At 42.6% G+C, this 21649-nt stretch overlaps 1 protein-coding gene across 1 annotated transcript in view; it reads left to right on the top strand.

Annotated features, from left to right (window-relative positions):
* The first annotated feature begins 3287 nt into the window (after positions 1-3287).
* The window catches only part of LOC148031907 (uncharacterized), a 31674-nt gene continuing 13312 nt past the window's right edge, over positions 3288-21649 (top strand). The window contains exons 1-3 of the mRNA XM_087682486.1: positions 3288-4391; positions 4845-4991; positions 5917-5997. Of these exons, the coding sequence (XP_087538612.1) occupies positions 3483-4391; positions 4845-4991; positions 5917-5997 (1137 nt within the window). The 5' untranslated portion in view covers positions 3288-3482. The remainder of the gene's footprint in view (positions 4392-4844; positions 4992-5916; positions 5998-21649) is intronic.

Below are 21649 nucleotides of genomic sequence, written 5' to 3'. Positions count from 1 at the left end.
GGCTTCTACTTAGACTACAAAGACTTGTTTCACTTCCTTGGCTTCTCCTTGTGCGAATGTTACTGTTAATCCTTTTGGGGCCTTCGATAATTTTAATCCATGTTTTGTTGCACACCCTGGAGTCATGAAGTTGTGTGTTGCCCATGTGTCCACCATGATAGGTTGGTTTCCTTCGCCCACTCGGCCTTTGATGTATAGATGGTGAACTGCCGGTACTCTGACTGCCATGCATTGGGGTCGGGCACTAACTGTCCCTACCCTTGGGTGGTCCATGCTCTCCTCACTTCCATTTGGGATTTCTTGAATGCGCGGTGATTGTGGTTCTTCTTCTCCATATGTGCTAGTCGCATTCACCCTTGATCCACTTGATGAAGTTGTATCTTCTATCGGGCATCTGTTTTGGTAGTGTGGGCCCCTGCATCTGAAGCATCTGATCCCGACGGACGGGCCTGGGGGTCTCCACCATGATGTATTTGATCCTGCAGGCCCATACAATGTGCTAGGGGTTGGCCTGTAGTGATTGTTTCCCCATCTTCCTACTGCTCCTCTTGGTACTAAAGCGATTTGTGACACGGCCGTGGTGGTGGTGGTGTTTTTGGCTCCTTGTATCTGTGAATGCCCCTCTAGGGGCATTGGGCCTTTGGTTCCATGAGTTATTGTTGTTGAACCTGCTTTGGTTCCCCTGTGTTGTTCTTCTACCTTCCAGGTCCACTAGTCTTTCGGCCATTCTCATGGCTTCTGCTAAGCTTGTTGGCTCTTGTCTCTCCACATATCTTCTAGCCCATTCTTGCATCCCAAACAAAAATCTATGTAATTTAGTATCTGTATCCATGTTTGGTAGCTGTAGCATAATCTGCCTATATTTGCTAACGTATTCTTTCATCTTCCCTTGTGTTTGCTTGAGGTTCCTCCATTCATCTCTCACTTTGAATTTTTCCATCTTTGGAATGAAGGAGTCCTTCAATTATTCCTGGAGTTCTTCCCACAAAAAGATGGTGTGGCCCTGCTCTTGTTCTAGTAGGTACCAATTGGCAGCGTCCTCCTCCAAGTAAATGGCTGCCACCTCCGCCTTCTGGTCTTCAGTTATTCGTGAATACTTCAAGTACCTGTCCACCTCTGCGATCCATTTCTTCAAAACCAACCCATCTCTCTCTCCCTTGTACTTGGCTAGTTGGGGCATCTTGAATTTTCCATAGTCGTCTTCTGAACTGTCACTATCTTCCTCCTCTTTATGGTGGCGCTTCTTCTCCTTCTTCTTGTCTTTCTTTTTACTTCCTATTTCTACTACTTTCTCCTTCTCTTTCCTTGTATCTTGCGCCCTCCTAGATGTCTCCTTTCTACCCATTCTATCCATCTCCTCTTGCATTCTGTGTCTTTTCTCATCTTCTTGTTGTTGTATCACCCATTCTCTATAACCCTGATCCACTTCTAGTTTTTTCTTCCTTTTCTCCTCCTCTTCCTTCATCTGCATGTTCCTCCATATTGACTCCAGCATGCCTGACATGCCATCTAATTACCTTTCCAGTCCGGCCACCTTCTCCTCTTGGGCCACTCTCCATTCTTGCCCTTTACTCTTCTTCCTCTCCTCCATTGTTGGGAGGGTAACATTCTCCCTTTCGTCCTCCATGTGGTTTGTGGTGGTGTCAGCGTAGGGAAGCCGCGTTTCGCCTGTGGTGGTCTGGGTCATGCCGCGGGGAAGCTGCGTCGCATCTTCAGACGGTGGGGTGTCGGGGTTGGGGCGTTATGCCGGGGGCCGACGCGTCGGGGGGTGTTGCGACATGGGGTGACACGACGAGGGGCGACGTGACGTGGGGCGTCGCGCTGTGGGTCGTTACGACTTCGATCTCTTTGGGGCATTGGATCTTCTCTCTTGCTTCTGTGAGCACTCCTTCACTCCGAGCAAAAGTCGCTCTGATACCAAGTGTGATAAACTTGCACTCGTTACGCACTTGACATGGCACAGAAAGGTAACACGATATATGAGCTCAAGGTATACTCTTGTATTATTCAATCCAAAAAGCGGGACAACATAGACACATCCCAGGATTACATCCTCGTGATGTCGCACATAAGAGGGTTCACCATTGGGTATAGGGAATCACACGTAGTGTGGAAATAAGGCAGGGCTTTGAGTCCCCCCCCCCCCCAAATTTTTTTGGGGGGGGGGGGGGGAGAAAGAAAGCCTAATGCCTAATCCATCTCCCTTGCCTCAAAAACCCTAACTAGTGTACCACCCCAAACCATAGCTCTAATTGATAGTATAAGTATTCTATGAATCTTGATCATTTTGAATAATGGCTCTTACATTTCTTCTATATTGCATTGATAGTATGAACAATTTTGTGAAAAATCCACTTGTGAAGTGGACAAGCCTTGTGTGTGTGTGTGTGTGTGTGTGTGTGTGAGACTTGCCATACATCATTATGTGAATTGGGAGACAATGATTATAATAAGTTCACATGAAGGTAACAAAACAACTTTGCTTTTCCTGTCATTGCACAAATCTATTGTCAAGTAGCCTAGTGGTCCTTGTGCTCGATCGCACACATAAAATATATTAGGACATTACTTGCAAAATTCGCATGAGCGAGAAAGCTTAGTGCAAAAATGTGATTTGGAACCATTCCATACACATTGGGAGTATACTTGGCAACAACAAACAAGTGCAAAGGAGTATGGTGCCACATGGCAAATTGGATGCAATCACACATCACAATAGTAGATGGCACCAAAGAGGACCCAACTCTAGTATCCATTAGCTTGTATGCTAGAGTCTTTGGATCATTTTTCACCTAGTGACTCCCTCATTTTATCGATGCATGTTTTAACAAAATTGGGAGCCATTGATATTAGTGTGTGCACCACCCCCAAAACAGTGCAATTATGCACTTTTTGTACTACCCAAGTAAGGACATATTCCCATCAGCGTGAATAGCCTAGAGTTCACTCTCAGAGCCAAACCTCTTTTAGCCTTTGGTGAAGGCCAGTGTCTAGAAAGGTTTGCTTCTAGACTTGCACAATGTTAGGCCGTTTTTTTTGCAGAGCAAATGCATCTCTATTGGCGTGCGCCATTCCAACACATCTTTTCATGCAATGGAAATTATATTTTATTTGTTTACAATTCTCATGCATGTGCAAACAAGGCTCTATGGGCTACCGACCAGCTCTCGAACTAGTTGGGAGCCCTCTTGATGGTGGGAACGGGTCCTAAGGGGCTTCACTTTGAATTCATCCTCTCATTGGCCGTCTTACTTCTAAGCTTTCAATCTTAGCTACGGGTCTTTTCAGTAATCAACCCACAGGGCCCAAAATGCCAGGCAACCGCCAACATTTCAATATGAACTGAACTGAAGTCCTGTTTGCTCTTTTATTAGTCAAGGTCTGCTAAATAGCCATGCTCTCGATTTCTGTAGAAGTTCCCTAATTCTTCTTCTGTTTCCCCTAATTCTCTTCCTCCTCTCTGAATCCCTTCACAGTCAGCCATGGCTGCTCACTCCTTTGCAATTCAGAGGCCGCGCCTCCTCCTGCCACAACAAGACTGCCGCTCTTACATCTCTCCTCAGGCCTCGCCCGCTCGAGTAGTTTGCTTCACTTCCTCTCGGCAGGCCCTCCCTCTCCCTGATGCCAAGTTCAATGCTGCGAGTCTTCTTCGCATCCATGGAGGCTTTGACGTCTTCAAGGTGAATAGCCTTGCTGGAAGATCGCCATTTCTCGGATCATGCAAGCGCTCAAGTGTGCACAAAGATGGCAGCCGCCCTGCCACGCATCCCACAATTCCAGAATTCAGCTGGATTGGACTTCCTAGCTTTGAAAATTTGTCTTGCTCATTAAGATGGGTTTTTCTCTTATTGTATAGAGCTCTGCTGGTAGGTGGAATAGGCTTTGGATTCAGCTCACATGCACCGGCACTCGCAGAGGCAGCCGCATCCGAAGTCCTGGTGGAAAATGTTACTACAGGGGATTTGCACAAGGACAAAGGCTCAACTGTATCTGAAGCGCTTGTGGAAAATGTCACAGAAGGTAATTTGCATATGGATGAAGGTTCAACTACCATTGCTGAAAATTCGGTGAACTCCGAAGCACTGGGTGCTGATTTCTGGAATGGGATTGAAGTGCAAGAACAATCTGTGGAGCGGGTACTGAAAGACTATCTTGATACCCATCCTACCAATGTACCTGCATTGGGATTTTTGGGGCAGGTGCTGCTAGCAAAACACGATGTACAGAATGCTATCAAGGTTTTTGACAAGGTTGTACAGCTAGATCCTGCTGATGTGGAATGGAAGTACATGAGGACTCAGGCGTACAGTGTGACTGGCCAACTCGAGCTAGCTAAAGCTGGTTATGAAGAAATATTAGAACTACAGCCATTCTCTATGAAGGCACTGCAGGTAATCACAGGGTAAATGTTTGGTGATGTGGTTCTGTGGGGTTTAGGATTATCTTTACTTATGCTTTAATTCCATGTTGCCTGCCTCAGTTGAGCTGTATTTGTAGTATGGATTTCTCCTTACTATTCTATCTGTGTGAAGCTTGCACTTTGAACACCTTGGTACCTGTTGGTCTATAGTATCCACCATAGTAATACTTACTGGAACTGAACCGTCAATCTATTCGCTAGGCTGATGTTCCAGTATTTATGTGCTAGACAAGAAGCAAGCTAATTTCCATGCATAACTTTGTGTATGAGATGTGCCACCTTGAACTGGTTTTGCTCTGTTCATACAAGAAAAGAAAGTCAATGATACTCTAGAAGAAAATCAAATCATGGAAAAAAAAAACAAAACAAGTGCAGGGATATGGCTTACAAATACTGTGTTATGTTGTTGCCTGTGGTGGTGAAGGGTTTAGCAATGGTCATGGATCGTATGGGCGACAAATCTGCTGGCCTGGATGTCATAAAGACCACTTTCACCAAAGCTCTACAAGAGAATAAAGTTGATGATGCTCGGAACTTGCAGATTCTTATTGCACATCTCCATACACTGAAGGTACTTCGCTGATCTGAAATTTCTGACCATTGTGCTAGCTTGATGAGTTAAAAGCTCTGCTATTTTTAGATGAAGGTTATGCCAACTGAAAGAATGGGATCATTGGCTTCGCTTTGGCTGTGGCATCACAAAAGATGCACCAGAAAGATTCTAAGAAAAATATGGCCCCCGAGTGAACAATCTCAGCAATCTTGCCTGCAGTCATGAAACTATATGCCTTACGAAGAAGACCCTGTGAGAAGAGAAGCGACAATGTAAGCTATATCAGTGTAGGAAAATTGGGGGAAAGAACTTCTAGCAAGGAGCCCTGGTCATGCTATACCATGTCCACTATTTTTAGAAGTATCAGCAGCAAGTAAATGCAGTTTTAGAAAATTTACACAGGGATGTGGGTACTTTAAACCAATCCAGTGCCCTTGTTTTATTCACTTTGATAAATTTTCAATGTGTATCCATGTGGAGGCTGTTTTGCTATAGTGATTTGTTTATGATGTGCTAGAATGTGTCACCTTTTCTGAAGGATGCATAAGAATGGTGCTAAGAAAAGCATGGTTCTTGAGTCATCAATCAGCAATCTTGGTTGCAGTAGTAACAGTAGTTCCATTTCAAAGGAAACTGTGTATGATGTAGGCTATATCTGAATACGAATATTAGGGAGAAGAAATTCCAGTAAGGAGGTCTGGCCTTACTGTACCATGTCCATTATCTATAAGTTTAGAAAATGCATGTAGTGATATAGTAGTTAGAACCAATCCGTTGTCCATATCTTATTTGTTATGATAATTTTTTGATGTGTTTGCATGAGAAGGTTTCTTTTTTTACTATATGGTCTTGTATATGGTGTGCTAAAATGTTTGTTTGGTTAGTCAGGTTTTGATCATTACTATGCTGCACAGGTTGCACTAAAATGTCGTAGTGTCTGCAGGGTCATTTTCAAGAAGCACTACAGCTCTACAAGGATATGATTGATGGCGATCCAACTGATTTTCGGCCTTACCTTTATCAGGTGAGGTCCCTCTGTTCAAATAGCTTTGTAGGTGACTGTTTTCTTCCAGTCAGAACTCCTTTTTAGCTATATAATTCGGGGCGAGCACCCTACGGACTTGTCATGAGCTGTAATGATGTTTCCATGGAAGAGCTTTTCCTTAGATGGTCTCCAGCTAATATGGTGGTTCATCATATCCTGTTGCCAAAGTTGAAACTATGGTGAATGTTTTCAGTCAATGGTAATGCTGTGATTAATATATGCAGCTGCAGAGAACAGAGATGATGTGAACCCCCTCGACACGGAGAAAATACTTGTGTTGGTTGCCAACTTGTACCAAGTAGCATGCATGGACAACACTTGGGCACCAGGTTGGGCAAAATACTCAAAAGACAAAATGGAGGAGTTTGTGTAATGATGGTAATTCATGTGAGGCGGGCACCATTCCACGTTCCCAAGGTGGGACGAGGGGGACTGTTGCGGAACGTGGGAAGATTGGACATGTATATGACAGATTAGTAGCATTTGGGTGACCAAGTGGTTGACCAGTGGGTCCAGTTAGAGCAGTCCCGTGGGGAGTCAGCCCTAATGGCCATTTTTCCCTTGCAGCCCTGTAGAGAGAAGGTTTGACACTGTCTACATAGTTGAAGTTTAGGAAGCGGAGGCCTGCTGAACTAACTAGGACAGGGACCATGACTGGGGCACTCCCCCACTATGCTGAAGATGGGGTGATGGAGGTTATGGTGCTGAAAATCTGATGGGTACCTGAGTCTAGAAAATTCGTCTAATTTGTATGTGTTGAAAAAGGAAAGTCCATTGAAATTGTAGTTACAAATACTAATAATTTACAAGGTCAGGCAATTATCCAACTTCTTATACATTAACATGACCTTGTACAAGTGTTTTTGTGTCCGTTACTTATCTAACTGTGGTGTGAAGTTTTCCTCAGTATGCACATGTTAAATAAAACAAATCCTTCAAGAAATTGGCACTCATGTCATAAGGGTTGGCATCCCATACCAGCAAGCCATGCTATCATGGTGTGTGATGTGATGGCCTATGGCCATAGTATGGTTATCATAGAAGATGTGGGACAAATGAGCCTGAGTCACTTTTAGAGGACTCAATAGAAGGGTGCATCCACACCTAGTCACTACTTCACCCAAGGTTGTGACCAATGTTGTGGGGCGCCAATCCTTGATGTTACAAGGATGTACCATTTCCCCCCTTATGAATGATCGTTGTCCTTAAAAGAGGGACAAAGTTAGGGGAACGACTCTTGAGTGTGGGAACTAATTCCCATGTTGCCTTCAACTTCGGGTAGCATTTCCACTTGACTAAGAATTCGAGATAAATGGTATGTGGAGATCATTTGGTCCTATGCTCAAGAACAGACTCGGGCTTTTGTAGAATACTTGTATCCTACGAGTGCATGATCTCTTTGTTTATGACAATTCGTTCTGAGTGTACCAAGCTTACTTTCAAATGAATTATATGCAACACATGGTGAATTGGATATCCAAAGGTAGGTCCACTTGCTAGGATACAATACCAATCTTTTTGGCCATTTCAAATTGGTACGCATTGCCTTGAAGATAATTTTTAACATTTTTTGGTGGTCATTATTAGAGTCCTTTGGTCACTTCACATAGATATCTATATGCCTTCTTGGAGATCTTTAGTAGTAAATGCTGGTTGGTGAAAATTCAGTCACGATCTTGGGCTGATCTAATGCTTTCCTTTTGTAATCATTAATATCTCTTGCATATTGTGCAAGAAGTGAACCATGAATTGGGCTGTTCTGATGCTTTCCTTTTGTAATTATTAATATCTCTTGCATATTGTGCAAGAAGTGAACCACGAATTGCATTTTTACTCTTGATGAGTTCCATGGCAATCAATGGTTTCAGTTGATAATCTCTGTCAACATGTTTTGTTATTAAGAGATACACCTCCTAGATAGGCATCGGGCAGCCTTTGCAGTTGAGTAGGGGTGGTGAGTAGGTAGGCAATCGGCAGGTGGAACAGTACCAAGCAGGGTGCAGCATAGTTGGTAGTGCGTGTGGCAATAGGCATGCTCAACATTATTATAAAGGAAACTCAATTTGTGAGAGCTAGCATTCCCATCTGGATTGACAGAGGCTTCACCTCAGTTGGTCTGGTGGCACATTTGTATAATTCTTTTTTGTATCGAATGGATTCTTTCTATGCTGCTTCTTCTGTTCCACAGGAATTGGCTGTAAGTCATTGTGAGGACCCAGATCAGTATCAATGTGAATATAGAGGAAGCTCTATAAACAAAGGTGTTCAATCAGGTAAATCCATACCTTCTAGTTCATAAGATGAGTATGGTGCTCTGCATTCTCAATTTCCACCCTTTTTCCTCAAGCTCTTTCTCATTGAGGTTCTGCGCATCACATTCGGAGCCTTCCTCTAGATCCACAATAGGGCATTGAGTTTTGCGATATGCCATTTTAAATCCTTGTATAGGTTTTTGAGTTCCCATGACCTATGTATGTTGGGAATAAAGGTCTCGTGCCTTTATAATGTGCTTGAGTGTGAACACACCCTTAGCACTTGTACTTACACATATATATCTATCTAAAAAATTTGGAGGTACACTCTCATCATTGTACTTAAAATCGTGCACTCTCTTTGCTTTGCTCTCACCCACTCTCTTTGTCTCTCGTTGTGTGTAACGACTGAGTGTCTCGATCTTCGTGCCTAACCCGTCACTACAAATTGGTATTAGAGCTGCGGTTAAGGAGTTCGTACTTCTCGGAGTTCGAGCAGGAGCTGACAAGCAGGCATGCAGGTCGTGAGGTCATTTTATGACTTGGCAAGTAGGCGGGAGGCAGTCGGTTGCAGCAGTTGACAATCGGTTGCAGTTGCTGACGAACGACATGTGACCAGGTTTGAAGACGCTGCAGGTGACCCCAGACGACATGTTGCAGATGACTAGGACTAGACGAAACGGGCTGCAGGCGACAATTTTCAGGTACGTGACAGGTCAGTGACTAACTGGCGATAACTTCTGACTTGTAGGTGACAACTCCCGTGGCATCAGGCGGCAGTTTCTGCAAGGCGATAGGTCACGATGGCAGGCGGCTAGTCAATGGGAGCAGATTTGTCATTTTCCTTTGCAAAATTTTAAAATTTTTCAAAGGTTCCTTGCAAACAAGCCCTTTACTCATTGACGGGCGTTCGTGCATTTAAGTGCAATCATGATTTTGGGCAGATTTAGGCCCAAAAATTTGGGGCTTTTCCCGGAATTGGGGATTGTGATGCAGAGCAAGACCATTTGTCTCAAAGATTGTAGGAATTTGTGACATCTTGCCTGTGACATTTGGGGCTTTTCATGTACATGCAAAAATTGGGTTGAAACTTACCCAATTTCTTGACATTGATGCACATTGGACCCCGTGCAATTCGGGGCTTTTGCAGTTTAGGCAAAATTTGTGCATCATTTGGTCATTTTATGTACATGTATGTTCAATTCCATGTAATTTGTACATCCAATACTTGGAAAATTTGGGGATTTTGCTGAAATTGCTCTATTTTGGCAAAATTGGCCTGTTCTATGCATGACAAAGAAAATGCAGATGTGTGGTTGGTGCTTTGAGCACAAAAATTTTGGGGCTTTTGACCGTGCGTGTCAAATTTTATGCCCGTGGGTACATGTACAACAGAAATTGCAGCTAAATTTTGGGATTTCTCATGTAATGTGATATATATGCCCTTGGAACAGCTGTAATTAGTTGTGGAATGCTGTAGCACATGCTTTGGTGTTTCTGAAAATTTAATTACAGATCTGAAATCTGTGCTTCTACATGGTCATTTATTGTTGGTTGGTACTTGTTTGTACCTTGGTTACTTGGGTGTCAGTTTGGGCCTGCATTTGCTGATTTTTTGGTCACATTTGGGCTGAAAATCATGGCTGGCAGCAATGACAGCAGTAATCTCATGCACATAAAGAAGCTTGAAGGAGCACATAACTTTGTAGTTTGGCAAAAGCAGTGCTACAATATCCTGTTGCAAAAGAAGCAGGCAAAGCCGATCAAAACACAAGGGGCAAAGCCCGCAGATATGGAATAGGATGATTGGGATGAGTTAAATGAGCTTTCACACTCAACCATTGAGCTATCGATTTTTGATGCCTTGTTGTTTAACATTAAAGGTTTGGATTTTGCATATGCTATACGGACACGACTGGAAGAACTGTATGCACAGAAGAGTGCTGCAAGCAAAATGTATTGGCTGAAAAAGCTTATGGATTTGCGTATGAAAGAGGGTACAACAATGTCTACTCGCCTGAGTGAGTTTAACTCCATTTTCAGCCAGCTGGTTGCCTTGAAGTTCATGATTGATGAGGAATTTAAGGCTGCTTTCTTGCTTTGCACTCTACCAGAGAGTTGGGATACATTCAGGACTACTATGAGTAATTCTAATGTGATCCTTTTGTATGTTGATGTAGAGAGTGCTCTATTCATGGAAGAAATGAATCGGCAGAACAATGCATCCAGTAAGTCGTTCCATGCTCTGCATACCAGGGGGGCAGATCACAGCAAAAAGGCAAATATGATAGCAAGGGACGCAATAAATCACGTGGCAAAGATGTTGAATGCCATCATTGTGGCAAGAAGGGTTACTTTAAATGTGACTGCTAGAAATGGAAGAAAGAGAAAGGAAAGGGCAAGAAGATAGATGATAGCAAGGAAGAGAAGAAAGACAATCAGCCTAAGAAGAGCAGTGTCAAAATTGAATAGGTGAATGTAGTTACTCATGACAATGATAGTCGGAGTGATGTACTCTTTGTCTCTTCACACTTTGGTGCACGTGCTTTACTTGTAAATACAGATGATGACATGCATACTTGGATTCTTGATTCAGGTGCTTCCTTTCATATCACCCCTGATCGTGAGTGGTTCTCTGCCTATACAGGGGGTCGACATGGTGTTGTCCATCTTGGGGACAACTATGGATGTGACGTTGCAGGTATTGACAGTGTGCAGTTGCAGTTTTAGCATGGCTTTGTCTTTACACTTCAGCATGTACGGCATGGACCTCAGCTCAAGAAGAGCTTGATTAGCATAGGGCAGCTAGATGATGATGGTTTTCATACTACCTTTGGTGATGGAAAATGGAAGATTTGTAAGGGATCTAGAGTGATTGCCAGAGGTTGTAAAAGTGATACTTTGTATTCTCTCCATGTATCTAGTGTGAGTGATCATGTTGTACTCGTGACCGAGTAGCCAAGCGTTTCTTTGTGGCATGGTCGGTTGGGACACATGAGTCAAACAGGAATGAAAGTGCTTTCTTGTTTGGGTTACTTGCCTTGTCTTCGTTATGCCGATTTTGAGCATTGTGATCATTGTATTTATGGCAAACATGCACAGACGTCTCATAAAAAGTCTCTTTCTTTGAAAATTTCTCCTCTAGAGTTAGTACATTCAGATGTATATCAGATGCCAGGATTATTTTTAGGGGGAAAGAAATATTTTGTCACCTTTGTTGATGATGCTACACGAAAGGTATGGGTTTATCCTATTTGTAGCAAGGATGAAGTGCTTGACAAGTTTAAAAAATTCTTGGCATTTGCCGAAAATCAAACAGATAAGACACTTTAAGTGTCTTCTTTTTGACAATGGTGGCGAATATGTTTCCCAAGGCCTTTTAGGCATATTGTGACAGCAAAGAGATAAAGAGGGAGCTCACTGTTCCTCATAATCCATCCCAAAATGGAGTCGCAGAGCGTATGAATCGGACCATTCAGAATAAGGTCCGTACGATGCTGTCTCATGCTGCATTACCCCATGGTTTTTGGGCAGAGGCTGTTATGACAACCGTTCACTTAATTAATCTGTCACCAAATAGGTCTTTGGGAGGGGGAGTTCCCAAAGAAGCGTGGTTGGGCAAGCCACCTTCATATGCTCATCTAAACGTGTTTGGTTGGGAGACTTTTGTGCACATTCGTAAAGAAAAACGCAGCAAACTTGAGCCAAAGTTCTGTAAATGCATTTTCCTAGGATATGGTGACGAGGGTGAAATGGGGTATAGATTGTGGGATCCCGAGAAAAGGGAAGTAGTACGCAGCAATCATGTTATCTTCTAGGAAGATCGCATGTATAAACAACCCGAAAAGACTGAGGAGGTCTGTAGGGTTGTATTCCGGGAAGAAATACCTTTTGGACGGCAAAATGTGCCCGCCGTACAACAGAAAATACTTGCTGTAAATGAACCTGTAAATGCAGAAAATGATTAGCCAGCTATTGCCCATGATAATGAGCTACTACATGTGGAGGAACAATCAGGACATCACTCTATTAATGCTGATTTGCAGGCTGAAATGCTAGGACAGCAAGTTGAAAATACTCAACAGCCAGCAAACAATGATTATTGGGTTAGGAGATTGTCTAGGGCTAGTAGACAATGTGATAGATTTGTTCCTAGTGCAAATTATGTGGTTGATTATGTCATGTTGACAGATTGTGGTGAACCGTCTTGCTTCAAGGAAGCAATGGACATACAGGACAACAAGAAATGGTATTAAGCCATGTTGTCAGAGATGGAATCTCTTGAGAAAAATGACACTTGGGACTTGGCGCAGTTGCTTAAAGGGCAGAAAACACTTCCATGCAAATGGGTTTACAAGATGGTCGTCACTTTTGGTTCCTTACAAAAGTACAAAGCAAGATTGGTTGCAAAGGGGTACAAGCAAGAGCATGGAATTGACTTTGATGAGATTTTCTCTCCTGTAGTCAATATGACTACATTGAGAACCATTTTGGGCTTGGTTGCATGTGAAGATATTGAGCTCATACAGATGGATGTAAAGATTGCATTTTTACTAAGAAGGCAGCAGATGGCAGCCTGATTATCTTGGTATTGTATGTAGATGACATGCTGATTACTGGCAAGGATACTCATGCCTTGGATTCACGGAAGCAAAGTCTTCATGGCAACTTTGACATGAAAGATCTTGATGACGCAAATCACATTCTTGGCATGCAAATACTCAGAGATAGGTCGAAAGAATAACTCTATCTATCTCAGCAGGAGTATATCTCCAAGGTTTTGCAGCGTTTCAATATGGAGGGAGGAAAAACGATTGGGGTTCCATTGCCTCCATATGTGAAACTCAGTGCAAAGGACAGCCCTACATCTGATGATGAGAAGGCTGAAATGGCCAAGATACCATATGCTTCAGCTGTTGGCAGTTTAATGTATGCTATGGTCACTACACATCTTGACATTTCCTTTGCAGTGGGAGTGGTTAGCATTTACATGGCAACCCTTGGCAAGAAGCATTGGGATGCAGTGAAATGTATTATGAGATATCTCGAAGGCACAAAGGAGTTGCGCATCTGCTTTGGGAAGTAGAAGGCATCTATTGTTGGCTTTACGGATGTAGACTATGCTACTCATGCGGATTCTAGGAAGTCCACTTTTAGGTATGTGTTTACTTTCACAGGATGAGCGGTCTCTTGGATCTCCGGGCTACAAAAGTGAGTTGCATTGTCTACTATAGAGGTAGAGTATGTGGCTGCCGTTGAGGCATGCACGAGGCTTTATGGCTTTCACGTGTAGTGGGAGAGCTTGGCATCACAGAGCTACTTGTTCTCCATTGTGATAGTCAGAGTTCTATCATGTTAGCATGGAATCTTATCTTTCATGCAAAGACAAAGTACATATAGGTGAAGTACCACTTCATTAGAGATGTACTTAACAGCAAGAGCATTGAGCTTGTCAAAGTGCATACAAATGATAATTCTACAGACCTCCCGAAGGGTCTTCCAGCACAGCGGTTTGCTCATTGCCGACAGATGATGGGAGTTGGATAGATATACGTATTTCAGCTTTGTACATACCTAGACTTAGCTGATTCCTTTCTCCTCTTAAGGCACATTGCCTTTAGGTGGGAGGTTGTTGAGAATAAAGGCCTCATGCCTTTATAATGTGCTCAGGTGTGAACGTATCCTTAGCACTTGTACTTACACATATATATCTATCTAAAAACCTAGAGGTACACACTCGTCATTGTATCTAAAATCGTGCACACTCTTTGCTTTGCTCTCACCCACTCTCTCTATCTCTCGCTGCGCGTAATGACCGACTGTCTTGATCTTCGTCCCTAACCCTTCACTACAATGTATGTACCACCTTACATCTTTGTGCTTTGGTGTCAGAAACGCCATCCAGGCACCATGTACCTCTCAATACTGACTTGCCTTTAAGTTAAGTTAGGCTTGCTATTATGGGGATGTGAAATTTTGAAGCTTTGCTCATATTTGTTTGTCATGTGATCAAGTTAATAATCAAATGTATAAATGTGAGGTGTAAGTAAGTTATTTCCCAATATTGGGCAAAGATTTCCAAGATATTAGTTGCTGTCAAAAACAAAAGTTATAAGTTATACTTGATAGGTACTAGGTGGTATCTAGTGTTAGAAATTGGCCTAGATCACTTAATTAGCCCTAAGTGTCAGCGGTGACTCTAGGGATTGGGCATTAAATTATTATTTGATGCTAGTCTAGGGGCTAATGAGGGCTCAAGAATACTTGTATGATAAACTGACTTAGTCAATTTAATTATTGGTTTGTCATATTTATTTTATTGGGCAAAAATAATTATTAAATTAATTTTCACAATATTAATTCTGAAAACTAATTCAATATGCTGGATATTTTTGGACAATGGATTAGAAAGGCCACCACTTGGCAAAACTTGCCCATACAAGTAAGCAAAGGATAGGTTGGAGACTCTGAGAGAGAGGGAGACACTATTTTGAGTGTCACTAGTTGAGGGAGAGGTTGTTGGAGGAGGTGGCAGCTGAATAGGGTCATCCACAGCCACCAAAAGCAGCCCTAGGATCCGACAACTGCAGCCCAATGCCTCCGAAAGTAGGCGATAGCATTCAACAGGGGGTGGCTACATTTCTTGAGCTCTCTAGCTGGGCGATAGCTCCAAGGCCTGTTTGGATAGGGCTACAACAGATTTCAGCCTCTCCTTGTGATGAAACTCCAAAATTTCTCTTTGTACAGCATTGTCTCTCATTCTCTAGCCATTTCTCATCTTGGCTCAGCAAATTCTAGTAGTTCCAGCCATTGGAGGTGGAGATTTTGAAGATTCTTTGTTGTAAACCCTAATTCATAGCAAAAATCAGGGTTTTGAAAGCCACCTTGGAAAGTGTGCTCAGATTTGCAGGCCTAGGACTTGAATTTTTGCAGTTGAAATTGAAGAATTTCAAGAGATTCAAGAGGCTAGACAGTCAGTAGTGAATTTGGGGTTGAATTTCTCACCCAAGGAGCACGGTGAAGGCCATTTCCATGAACAAACCAAGGGGCAAATTGGTTTGAAGGCTAGTTCGTCCTTTGTGAAGCATTTGGAGAGTGAAAGAGATTTAGGGAGTCTCAATGTATTCCATTGAAATTGCAATGCAAGATAAGGAAATGCCGCAACTGGCGCTAGTTTTGGGGCCAATTTGTTGTCCATTGTCCAAGATTAAGTAGTAATATTTGCATTTTAGTTTATGTGAATTTATTTGCTTGTTGTAATTGTAAGTAGTGTTAGCTTAGGCCATTACCACACTTTCCCAAAAGAAGGCTGGCTTCATGGTTCCATTGTTGGGATACCATCAAACTCTTTGAATTGGTGGGCCTAAGGTACTTGATTGGAAGGCATAACTTTTGCTCTGGTGCTTTCAACCGAGTAATCACAGCAAGGATGTCTTACAGTGGGATGGGATCAAGCAATGATGATGCCTCTCAGTTTGAACATTGAAAAGGGGAAAGAAAAAATGCAATGCTTGATCTTGGACAAGGGATGCAATATGGATAGCAAGCATAAAATATTGGTGTAGACCAAGATGCAAGGCTTTCCACGCAAAATGATGTTGACGATCAACAAGAGGGTGAAGAATTTGTGGACGAGTTCAAGAATCAATGAGGATAGTGGCTAATATCTTTGTTGGTAGTGCCAATCCAATGGGTTTTGGACAGCAAGGCATGCATGCGATTGTAGGGCCGCTAGGATACTTTGGTGGTGATACTATATTTCATGCTATGGTGGGTCAAGGACTGTAAACGGGAATGTATTGCCCAAGTCCTTTGTGAAGATATGCTAGGGTTTGCACTAAGGAAACAAAGCATGTACGACCAAGAATGAAACACAAAGACTCGGATAGAGACAAGTAAAACTCAAACCACCCTAAACATAAAACACAAAACACAAAAACTCAAAACTCAAACACAGAGAAAAGAAACTCTGAAGTGAATGAATGCTGTAAATGAATGCAAGAGTGTATAGAATGCCCACGGGTAGAGCAATGCAATGTCGGAGAGTGATGTTTACTGGAGATGGATCCCAAGTGTGGTAACCACTAGTCAGAGATGAGAGAGTGTTGAATAATGAAGGGCAGTAGGCTCATCACCAAAATATAGTAGTTGGAGGTTGAAATCTTGTAAACATAGTAGTGTACCACTAGAGAAAGGCTGAAAATTGATCACCCAAGGTAGAGAATTGTTAGGCGACAATAAGAGAGGTGCTTGTTGATGTAGACAGCCTGCTAGACAGCAAAAATGTAGGCAATGCAGCAATTGCGCGATGGGAGAGATGGTAATAGCTTGTCCCTTTGCACCAGATGATGAAAATATAGGCTGATCAGGTGTTATTATGACGCAGTAGATGGAGACCTCTAAATAGTAGGGCCATGACTGAAAACAAGCCGTCTAGGTTGGTTAGTGATGGGTTGTTGTTAGTGATGGCTGGACAGCAAATGGTAGATGGTTGATGCTTGAAATCTGCACGATAGAGTGAGAAACTTGTACAAAAGGACAAGGTTGAATGGGAATTGCACAACAAATTTTCATTTTTCATTAATTAAGCGTGTTTTGGGGCTATTTAAACATGCTAATAAGTTGTAAAGCGTATTTGAGCTCAATACCCCTTCTTAGGCCCAAAATTGAGCCTAAAAGGAAAGGCCGGCAATGTTTACTCCAAGGTGTTTTACCCTAAAGCAATGAGGGCATCGGACAAAGGGTGCACGTCAACTGTCGAGTGGCCTACCAAGACTATAAAGGCGATGGTTATCTTACCAAGGGTGTCCATGTAGTCACCCCAGAGAGGACAAGGCATTGGACGAAGGGTGCTCATTGGTTGCCTATGGCCTACCAAGCCCTACAAAGGTAGATGGAACCACATTGAACTTTTTTTTTTTGGTGGAAAGTTAATTTTAGGGGTGGTGGTTGATTAAGAAACAGTGACCCAGAAGATGAGAGCAGGGGTTGTACATCCAATGCATCACAAAACAGTACAAGTATACCCAACCACTCGAGGATGTCTATGATGTGAGAGAAAGGTGATGAAGTATCATGCGAAGGACGGTGGTGTAATTTGCTAGTGAAAATAGCTTAGGATCCTGTTCAGTGGTGCTTTGCATAATGGGATGCATAGTATGCTACATGTTGAAAAAGGCTCATGCAGCAGGTGGCACTTGGACAATGTCCTTTGTGGGAAAATTATTCACTTGTCTAAGCACCCTAGTATAAAGATGATGAAATCATGCAATGGATAGGAAAAGCTACAACAGGGGGAAAGGATGATGTCAAAGACGAGTGCCAAAATGTGTAGAATACCAAAAAGGGTAGGAACCCCCTCTCAATTGGGATGTCGATGCCGAAGAAGGAAGAGGAGTTTGAGGATGTCAGTCTTTGCGTGGTGCCAAGAACCATGTGGATGAAAATGATGTAGCTGCCCCATTCGAAGAGCAAGGATGGCCACTATCGCGTACGACAAGGCTGGAAAGGGTCCTAGAAGATATAGTGGATGCCCTAGGAATGGATGCCTAAAGTGCAATAGGTGAGTCACTAGTAGACCAATCAGTTAATCCTTCAGTAGTAAAGGAGATAGGTTGCTGAGATTGTCCACATGCCACATATCTAGTAGCCGCTAGGGCAGAGGGAGTAGATGGTGCAGCAACATGAGGTGTATCCCCATTGGACTAGCTAGCCTAGTCGTAGTAGTCTATGGTGGTTTTCTAGGAGGAAGACATTGGGCCTTGGTATGACACTCCTTGTTCACACAGCCTAACCTCTGGCAATGTGTGCAAAACCTATTTTCATAGGTATTTTCTACCAAAGGGGTGGTGTTTCTTTGGTTCCATTGGAGGAAGTAGTATCACCCTTATTTTGGCTTGCCATCGTATCTTGCGAGTTCTTGCCATTGTTGGTTTTTCCTCCCAAAGAAGAGGCAGCCAACCCTCGCCCCTTTGAATGGATTTGTGTGGAGGACTTCTTGTGGACTTGATCATGCAATCTTGCGTAATGCAAGAATTGGCAGGTTGGCAATCTAGGAAGTGAGATAATGTGTTGGATAAAATGGAAGTATTTGTTGGGCAACTTATTCAAGAAGAATGTAACATGATCATTGTTTGACTTGGAGGAGCTAGTAGTGGTAAATTTAGTGAGTAGCCGCCGATAGTTGGTCAACTTGACTTTCAATTCATTCCCTTTCTTAATGGAAAATTCATGAAGCTCAAAATCGAGATTGATACGTTGTAGCGGATCCAAATATGGACAAGGGCAGACTGGGTACAGGCATGGTAACGGCCTCTAGAGTCCAAGGTGGAGAGATAGGGACATGGGGAGTAGAGGATGGAAATCCCTATGTAGGAGTGACCCAAGGGATATGTGACGGTAGTCCATAACTAGAGGATGGATATCCCTGCGTCTGAAAGATTGTTTGAGGGGATTGTGAGTGTTTGGGGATAGTAAAGGGGGTTTCCATCACAGTTGTTCCAAAATGAAAGGATTTAGTGAAGTGGGGATATGTGGAAGGTACAATGTTAAAGGGTGGCATTCCCACTAATGATGCACCAAGAGGTGGAGTGAATGGAGGGTAGGTAGATGGTGGAATGGTGAAAGAAAAAGTGCTAGGAGTGGAGATGGAAGATCCAACCCCTAGTGTGTTTTGAACAGATGTGGAATATAATCCAATATTTTGGAATGAAGCTGTGAGTAGATTAGAATGTGGAGAAGATAGTGGTGGGAGGGGAGGAAGTTGAGAAGTGTGGTTTACTTGCTCAAATGAAACAGATGGTAGAAATATACTTGATGAAGGAAATCTGCTTTGGGAGCCTTCTCTATTAAAGTTAACATATTGAAAATCATTTAGATCCTGCACAACAAAAGAAGAAACAAGAGAGGGTTTTGGCTTGTGTGACTCAAAAGGGTTATACGAACTTGACATAAGGCTTGGCTATGATGAAGGAGATGGATCACCAGATACGTCAAATGTCATGGTCTCTCCAAGATTAGAGAGGTGGCAAGTCTCATCAATTGGTCCGGAGTAGTAGCACTCGTTGGAGGAGTGTAAACTGAATTGTACATGATGTGCAAGTACCGCTTAAACTCTTTTGTAAGGTGACCAAAACGAGAAGAAGATGGTAAAGGTGAAGGCGTGTCTACCTCTTCCTCGAGACCATAATGCCTTCTCAGAGCCTCCAAGGATGGAGAAGCTTGATAAGGCATCATAGGATCCTTAGAAGAAGATGCTTGAGACATTATGAGTTAGAATTAAGTCGCATGTGAATCTTGCACAAAGACTAGCCTCCAGAATCACCACAGGATACTCTTTAGAAGAGCATTGGATTTGATACCATGCAAAGATATGCTAGGGTTTTGCATTGAGGAAACATAGCATGTATGATCACGGCTAAAACACAAGACTCAGAGAAAGACAAGTAAATCTCAAACCCTAAATGTAAAATGTAAAATGCAAAAACTCAAAACTCAAACATAGAGAGAAGAAACTGTGAAGTGAACGAATGTCGTAAATGAATGTAAGAGTGTACAAAATGTCCAAGGGCAGAGCTATGCAATGTCCGAGAGTGATGTCCACCGGAGAAGGATCCCAAGTGCAGTAACCACTAGTTGGAAATGAGAGAGTGATGAATAATGAAGGGCAGCAAGTTGGTCACCAAAACACATCAGTTGGAGTCTGAAATCTAATAAATGTAGCAATGTACCACTGGAGGAAGGTTGAAAATTGATCACCCGAGGCAAAGAATTGTCAAGTGACAATAGATGAGGTGTTTGCTGATGTAGAAAGCTTGCTGGACAAGCAAAAACAAAGGTACTGCAGCAGTCTCCTAGTGGGAGAGATGGCAGTAGCTTGTCACTTGGCACCAAATATTGAAAATGCAAGCTGATGTAGACAGCTTGTTGGACAGCCAAATCATAGGTAGTGCAGCAGTCTCCTAGTGGAGATGCCATACTTGTGAACTCAAGCTTCTCTTGAAACCTGAAAAAACCTAGAGGTGTTCATGCCATCAAACCACTTCGTCTCTATAGCAATAGATTGCAGAACCCTAGACACTGCTTCCTCATGCTTTATGTGTTCATAAGTCCGCATAAAGTCGTGGATGACATGAGTCATATAAATATCTACAACATTGTAGTTCCTATTGAAGACGTTTTCTCTATCGTCCTCCTTACTTTTGATAGGCTTCACTTAATGATCACTATCTTCCATCTCGTTGAATAATGATGTGGCTTTCAGATCACATTCGTTCTGCTCCCTAAAAATCCTATAAGGATCCTATTCGAGTATCCCATAAGCACATATTCAAAATAATTGTATGGATGTCTTTTCCTTGCTTTTCCTTGCTTTTCCTTCACTAAACCTGTAGTCTCACGACATCTGGCTACATCACGCACCAAACCTACAGATATTTTGGGCTTCTTTCCCTTGGGATCTCCCTGATTTTTAAATTTTGCAACTTACTACCTATTGGGATAGTCCTTTGCCATGTGACCCTCCTGTTTACAAACAAAACATTTATTTGCAACCCTTAATTCCCTACATTGTGCAACCGTTTTCCAAACCTTTCCTACAGTTTTTACTTCTATTCAACCTGATTTTTTAATCTACCTCTTTTCTAAATCTTTGAAAACTTCTCAATCTGCTTCTCATCAATGTCTTGGAAACTTGAATCTTTTCCATACAACAAAGCATCAGCTATACTAGTCATTTCTATGAGCTATGACATGCCAGACACTGTGGTGATCAACATTCAACCCTTGAGTCCCATAAGCACCAAGGGGTACTGATGCATTACCATACACGGCACTTTGTGCCCTAAAAATCATGCCAATGCTTCCATACATGGAATTACATATACCAACTAACCATACTTGGATACATTGGATTTTGGATTCCATGCATTGGTTGCTACATACCAAAAGGATGTTGAGCTAATATATGCTTTACAGCTGATTAGCATTTTTAAATAGCCTCAAAATACACTTAATTAATAAAAACATAAATTTAGTGCCTAGTTCGAGAGAGTTTTAGTGGTCCCCCAAAACCCTAATTTTTGGGGACACCCTTCAATATCTATAAATAGACAAGTTGCCCACCATTCAGCCTTATCCTTTTGTGCAAGTTTCTCACTCCACTGTGCATATTTCAGCCATTAGCCAACTACCATCTGCCGTCGAGCCATCATTGACTACAGCCCATCGCTATCCAACCCTAGGCAACCTAATTTCAGCCATTGCCCTGGGGTCTCCATCTGCTACATCATCATAGCACCTGCTCAGCTTGTGTTTTCACAACTCTTGTGCCAACATTGTTCCACCATCTTTGTTGTTGTCAATTGGCCAACAATCATTGA

This window comes from Lygodium microphyllum, chromosome 8, assembly GCF_053477565.2.
Source record: "Lygodium microphyllum isolate KBCC chromosome 8, Lygodium_microphyllum_v1.1.10, whole genome shotgun sequence".
NCBI lineage: Eukaryota > Viridiplantae > Streptophyta > Polypodiopsida > Schizaeales > Lygodiaceae > Lygodium > Lygodium microphyllum.
This window is presented reverse-complemented; position numbering and strand designations above follow the sequence as displayed.